Here is a 7,186-nt window from a genome sequence, read left to right as displayed (position 1 = left end):
CAATATTCTTAATTGGGGAAAATAACTTTACTTGGGCTTTTATTAATCATAATACGATCCCACGTACGTAATTTGAGGTGGGATTTTTGCTCTCTGTGGTTTTTGAACAATGGCAAAAGTTGTGGGCGTATCAGAGATCAAAAGCACCGCCGAGTTGGTGCAAGATGCAAGCAGTGTCTTCTTGGAGAAGTTTGGAAGCAAGCCGAGCTTTGCAGCTTGTGGTCCGGGGAGAGTGAACCTGATTGGAGAGCACACCGATTACAATGATGGATTTGTTTTCCCGATGGTAAGCTATTCTGAATTCATTCATCCGGCAATGGAACAATCATGCTGATCATCATCAAGTACACAGATCTACTCTAGTACTATCTAGGCCTACACTACACTGAGTGATTGTGATGGGGGAATTATAAAAAGGCGGGGTTAAGATTGGGCCCAAATAAAACAATTTGCTAGGTTTGAGTCAAGCAAATTTACCGCTTTCTAAATAATTTAAAATAAAATTGTTGCGGTTCTTGCGATAGACCGATCCTTTTAATTGTTTTTTTATTTTTATTTATTTTTTAACTCAACTGTATAAATTAAAAGCAAATTTTATCGCGCTATCTTATATCTATTTAAAAACACATTAAATTATTGCGGTAGGCTGAAACCGGCTGTAGGCTAGCTAGAAATCCCGCTGGAAAACTTGTATAAATTATTTATTTTTTTGATAGATTTTAATTTTATGAAGAAAAAAAAAGCACAGTTTTACTACTAGACCCAGGTACTGGGGCGCTGTACTCCCTTTTCCGAAATTTTGACATTCTTGGTCGAACTAGCTAGTACGACCGAGAATGTCAAAATTTCGAAAAAAAAGGAGTACAGCGCCCCAGTTACTGGGTCTACAGTTTTACATAGCCCTGGTGGGACCTAAGTCATGCAATGTAGGAGTCCAATCTGGCCTAAGATTCACGCAGCTCATTCAAAATGATTTTAATTTCTTTCAAATTATAAAACATAGATGGAATAATTTCTGATTTGATTGGCAAAGTCTGTTATTTCCACATTTCATTATAAATTTACAAATTACTTGCAGGCTTTGCCCCAGGTAACCGTCATTGTTGGTACTAAGACAAACACTGGACTATGTCGAATCACAACGACTGCCGAGAACGCTGATGAACCAAGAAGTATTGAATTCCATCTTCCATCAGCAGACAAAGCTCTCCAGCCCGGACTGCCGGCCTGGGCCAACTATGTCAAGGGGGTGGTGCAGTTTTACAAAGGTACAAAGATCTGCCTGAAACACCCTCAAAGCATTCTGCTCTAACCAGTTCCGATCGCACACAGTATTTTAACTGGCAAACCTTCTGTGTTAAGGCAACATTTTGTGCTTAAGAAGCGTTTGTGAAATAGGCCTAGTAAAACAAAAATTTGGGGAGTCCCAGTTTCATTGAGTTGCTCAAACAGAAAAGTTTGGTAAACAATTTTCAGCTTAGTAAAAAATAGTTGGGATAATCATTTATGTGTGGAATGGTATCTTGGCTGGTGAATACCTTATTCTGGTAAGCAAAATTTGTTTGTGTTAACTGTTTGAATACAGTGAGATTTGAACCTGTGACTTTTGGATTAAGCCCTTAGCCCTTATGTTGGTGTCTCCCTATTTTGTCAATTTCTTTGTTCGGGATGCCAGTCAGAAGCCTTTCAACCTGTAAGTGCTATCAACCAAGGAAGTAGCAGTATAGAGGCATCATCTTAAGGGGACAAGTTTATATTTCAAATATCAAGAAGTAATGTAATAAACAACAAGGGAAACTGAAAAAAAAATTCAGAACAAACCACAGTTTGCCCTGATGGGAATGACTTGAATTTAAAAAAGAATGTAATAAAATCACACAATTTTTCCCCAGGGACTCTGACTTGAATTATAAAAAACAAAATGTAAAAAAACACACAATTTGTCCCCAGGTACTCTGTCCTCGTTTGATGCAGTTATCGTCTCGTCTGTTCCCCTTGGGGGAGGCGTATCAAGCTCCGCCTCTCTAGAGGTTGCTACTCATACCTTCCTTGAGGCCCTCGACCCTAACGGACCTACGGCCGATCTCAGAGCCAAAGCGCTGACCTGTCAGAAGGCAGAGCATGAATTTGCCAAGATGCCGTGCGGCATTATGGACCAGTTCATTTCGGTGATGGGGAAGGAGGGGCATGCCTTGCTGATTGACTGCCGGTAAGGATCAATGTTGAAATTATTATACTGTCATACCTGACGCTTTTTTTCTTTTTTGAATATTAGGAAACAAATAATTGTGTCAGTGCATTTCATTCAGCTATCTCAGTTTCTAAAATGTGAAACATGGCTGCATACTCCCCACCAGGGAGCTGAGATGGTTTAAGGAGTGAATTAAGGCCCAGTGACCAGAGGTAACACAGTGAAGTGCTTTGGGACGCCCTCCGGGTGTGAAAAGCGCTATATAAAAACGGGTTATTATTATTATTATTATTATTATTATTATTTGGATGCCTTAACTCCATATATCAAACTTTAATTTTTGCTTTTTAAGTGTTTCTTCACAATAAGATGACAAAAAGACTGTGTATGAATTTAGTTTGTTTGGCTACAGCTAGATCACAGCAAAATACTGGCTTTACGAATGTGACCCCAGTAAATGGCTGATCTTTAAAAGCTGTATCAACCATAGCATTATAGTATGCCAGACTCGCACAAATTCATACATTGGGACCTGAAGTGCACAAGCTTGTTTCCCTCATGCATTATAGCAATGTGCGTGAAACCAACAGGTTCCCAAAATGATCCAATACATGCGAGACACCAAAGCCACTTCAATCTGTCACAATCCTCAAAATACATGTTCTGAGATTCAATTCTAACTTGATAAATTTCCAGATCCATGGACGCTAAGTTGGTACCCCTCGCAGACCCTCAGCTCGTCGTGCTGGTCACCAACTCCAATGTCAGACACGAGTTGACTGGGAGTGAATACCCGACGCGACGACGACAATGTCAAGAAGCGGCTGCTGCTTTGAGCAAGAAGAGCCTCCGAGATGCAACGATGGAAGATTTATGTGGTGCGAAACAAATTTGATTATAAATACATCATTTATGATCCTACATTTTGTTTAAAGAATAACATTGCAGCCCTGATTGCGGATAAAGTTGTAGGAACCTCTCCATGTGCAAGCTTTAAAATTTGCATCAATGTTTTAAATTTTCTGATTACTATTTTGACAAAAATCATCAAGATAAAACCAATTATAATGCACGTTAGGCCATTTCAATCCTAATATGCCAACTACAAATAATTCCAAAGACATCGTTTCGATTCACTCCCTTGGGCTGATCTTCAAAAATTTGGGTCTAGAATCATAGTTGTTTTTGAATTGCATGAGTAAAAGTAATATATAATTAAAGGGCAGCTCAAGAACCAATTTTGTGTTCAATTAAAATTCTTTCATAGTTGACACTTGCTCTGAAATGATTTCCATGAAATTGATAACAATAATATTCAATTGTTTTACAATTTTAATTTGTCTCTTCAGCCAGTGAGAGTAGCATGGACAGAGAAGTTTACTGCAGAGCGAGGCATGTCATTGGTGAGATAAGCCGCACCACTGAGGCTGCAGAAGCTCTACAGAAGGAAGACTATGCCACCTTCGGTCGTCTAATGGTTGAAAGCCACAACTCTTTACGGTCAGCCGTTTTTCCTTTTGCTTTGTTCGGCTCATTTGGGTTTTTCTTTTCCTATGGTGGAAAAAATGAAACTTCTTTGTTATCTTCTCCCCTCATCCAGTTGCTGAACAGACTTTGACTAGAATTATCATAGATGTAGATGTGTTCTATACAACGTTAAACAGGAGGAAAGTTACCCCAACTACAATTGCATGTAATTGGTTAACCCCCAAAGCAGAATAATGTTTACAAAAGTGTACTGCTGACTTAGAAAGCACTATATGGTATAGAACCCTTGCATAACGTGTCACGCTGGTATATGCTGAGGTCATACACACATTTTTGCGCACTAAGAGCAGCTGTTATCCAATGATTTGCCTCCTTTTGCCTCAGTGAGGGTCCTTTTTTAAAGCGTGACGTCAATGTATATCCCTCGTTTATATATATGAGGCATGTTGTGATCATACAATTCTTGTATTCAGTATGCAAGGTATGCGGGAATATGTTTGTATTATGAGACCTTTCCTTTTACATAGCACCATGTAATTGTTTGCAAGGTTCTGTGGCGCAATATGCAGCCAATCAAACCAGGAACACCAGGGCAAACCCCTTCTCTTTTCAATAAGCGCACTGGGTTCTTTTATGTGCAATCACAACAAACGGCACCACAAAGGTTTATGTCCCAATGACAATGCATCATGGTCAAGTATCAGGACACAGGTGTCACGACTAGGAGTCAAACCCACACTCTGCTGATCAGAAACACCAGAGCTTGAGCCTGGTGCTCTTGTTACTGCTAGGCCATTTATGCAACCTGCCATTTATGCGACCATCTAATATTTAGTCATTATTTCTTCCGTTAGTGATGACTACGAAGTGAGCTGTCCTGAGCTGGACCAGCTAGTGGAGGCAGCCATGGCAGTAGACGGTGTATACGGATCACGGATGACTGGTGGTGGGTTTGGTGGATGTACGGTCACTCTGCTAAAGAAAGACGCTGTTGGGAGAGCAGTGGAATACATCAAGGTAGGTAGGAGTTTTATTGATGTAATGGCCATTTTGGGTGGTGTGGTTTTTGCACGCTTAAGCACGGTTCATATTTCCTACGAACATGACGAATGCGATACAAATATTGACTTCACAAATTCGCAACAAATAATTCGCAACATTTGAATTTAAATTCTAGATAAATGAAGAACCTGTAAAAAAAATATTTAAAAAAGTGGACGAAAAATCCGCAATTGGAACAATGTTTCTCAGATTGAAATGCTTTTGAATCTCTCTCTCTAAAACCGCATTCCTTTGAAGGGAATTATTTCTCAAAATATTATACAGTAGCAGCAGTTCTTACCAAGTAAATTTGTATGGTAACTAATTTTTGAGTAATTCACAAAGGTATACGCTCCCTTGAACTAGTTCTTGACTGATAACGTTTCCAGAACTACAAAGCTCTAATTGTCACCCGTTTGTTTTTGTTTTTCCCCTCAGGGTAACTACTTGGGTAAGCCAACATTCTATGTGACCGCTCCATCTAAAGGTGCTCAGATACTTTCTGTTTAATAAAGTAATCTCTCCGTTCCAGGTTTTTTTTGTAACATTAAACATAAATTGAAGACTAATTGTTTATAAAGACTGTAAAACTATTTTTTCAAATTGATTGTTAGTGGAAAGGATCAACACTGAAAATTAATTTTAAATTGATGAGGAGGTCGGAGCCAGAGCCTAAGCCGAGGTTTTGAAAAAGGCACAGATCAACCAATAGGAGACTTTCCAACGCTAGGCGGCAGCAGACATACCGGGTAAATTTCCATTGTTTACGTAGTTCTGAACATGCGCATAATTCTGAGAACAATGGATTTACCCGGTAAGTCTGCTGCCCTCTATCGTCCCAGAAAGTCTCCAATTGGACACTTTGCCCATTCAAATGTACATGATTGTCTCAAAACATATTATGCACTGATAACAAGTCACATCATTCTCTGGGTTCTATTCTATGGTTTCAAATTATAAGTGTTTTTACCAGGTTACCCATACATCAATGTGTGTTAATAAGCACTGTGTACTCAGTGCTTTGCCAGAGTCCACAGGAGTATTGCTCGGGTGGGGGGGGGGGGGTCTAACCATTAGACCAGAGTTGTGACAAATTGCAATCAGAGGTAATTTGGGGTCAATAGAAATACATGTACACTTACAGAGTGCCAGACTACACTGTAGATTGAATAGTGCTACATATGAAAATGCCGTCCAGCAAACCTGTGACCAAAAAAACTGGTTCCTCTATTAAGTCAAGGCCTGATACTTCACGGGGGCAACAAAGGCGATTGCCTCCATGCCCCTGGTCATTGCCACCATGCCCCCTGGCCATTGCATTGGTGCCCTTGAAATGCTACAGTAGAACTTTACAATTCCCTCATAGGGTACCTTTTATCAAGGAGAAAATGCATTAGTGCCCTTGCCTTTTCAACAAAAAAAGCATACAGGACTGATAACAGTCACAACTCTCTCCGTTCAAAACACAACTCTGCACTAGACCACCAGCTTGCTAGAGGCAGCTCAAACCCTATAAATATCAGCAGTGGTTACCCCAGTGATTTAACAAATATAAAATTGAAACTATAAAAACAAATACTTAAATTTTCAGACATTTCCGACCTCAGCAAATCATACTCTAAGGAGACAAGATGACTTTTGTACTTGATTTATTTGAGTTTACACAATCTTACGATTATAATTAAGACATAAGAAGAAAGGAATATTAATAAACCATTTTCGATATTTTCACAAAAACTTGAGTACCGTATAATTTGTATTTCACAAAAATGGTGGTAACAGACCACATGATATGAGAATCCAATATCTCATCTATTTGATCAAAATAGTTTTACAAAGAATTTGTTGTCAAACTTGGTCACATTTTCCTTATCAAAACATTCAAATAAAGAATATTCTTGAATTTGTTTAAACAATTCAATTCTTTGATTTCAATTTATACTACAATTAGCTGACATTACTTTCAGATGCCTCTTTCACAGAATGCCATGAATCACAAATTTTACCCGAAAAGGGGGAAAAAAAACCCTAAAATTAAATGAAAGGCAGCTTCAGATAGCAATCAAAATCATTAAAACTTTCTTCTGCTTTTGATGCTCACTCAGAATAAATACAATTTAAAAACAAAGCTGTTATGAGATTAAAAATTGGGCCTAAAATGTCATCTACGACAGACAGTTCAACAGCGGACGCAACTGTTATGACAAATAAATTATATTCTAGAATTATTTGAAAGTAATAGTTACAACTTGCATAGCTTCTGAAATGTCACAGGAAACTAAAGATTATTCTTAATTAATTCCAGAGAGTAGAAGCACAACACAAGTCACCTTTACAACACACCTTAGCAGGATTCTTTTTGATGTGTGTGCCATCAAAGATTTTTATTATCTTAATTTTTATATTCTCTTTACACCAGAATTCTTCAATAATGTCTCTTTCATTTCATAAACCATCCCTATTATT

General features: G+C 38.5%; 1 protein-coding gene across 1 annotated transcript; it reads left to right on the top strand.

Moving 5' to 3' along the window:
• The first annotated feature begins 35 nt into the window (after positions 1-35).
• On the top strand, positions 36-5,499 carry LOC117292930 (galactokinase-like). Its single transcript, XM_033775104.1, has 7 exons — positions 36-286; positions 1,079-1,268; positions 1,951-2,209; positions 2,888-3,069; positions 3,541-3,691; positions 4,534-4,696; positions 5,159-5,499. The coding sequence occupies exons 1-7, from the start codon at positions 110-112 to the stop codon at positions 5,228-5,230; spliced, it is 1,194 nt and encodes a 397-aa protein (XP_033630995.1). The 5' UTR covers positions 36-109; the 3' UTR covers positions 5,231-5,499.
• The last annotated feature ends 1,687 nt before the right edge of the window (positions 5,500-7,186 follow it).

This window comes from Asterias rubens, chromosome 7 (assembly GCF_902459465.1).
Source record: "Asterias rubens chromosome 7, eAstRub1.3, whole genome shotgun sequence".
Lineage (NCBI taxonomy): Eukaryota > Metazoa > Echinodermata > Asteroidea > Forcipulatida > Asteriidae > Asterias > Asterias rubens.
The sequence above is the reverse complement of the archived record's forward strand: the minus strand, read 5'-3'. Positions and strand labels throughout refer to the sequence as shown.

Bases quoted from the DNA above. Each gene is read 5' to 3' on its own strand.
- LOC117292930 (XM_033775104.1), top strand. From the start codon at position 110: ATGGCAAAAGTTGTGGGCGTATCAGAGATCAAAAGCACCGCCGAGTTG. The intron at 287-1,078 runs GTAAGCTATTCT...AATTACTTGCAG, and splicing joins ATGGATTTGTTTTCCCGATG to GCTTTGCCCCAGGTAACCGT. The intron at 3,070-3,540 runs GTGCGAAACAAA...TTGTCTCTTCAG, and splicing joins AACGATGGAAGATTTATGTG to CCAGTGAGAGTAGCATGGAC.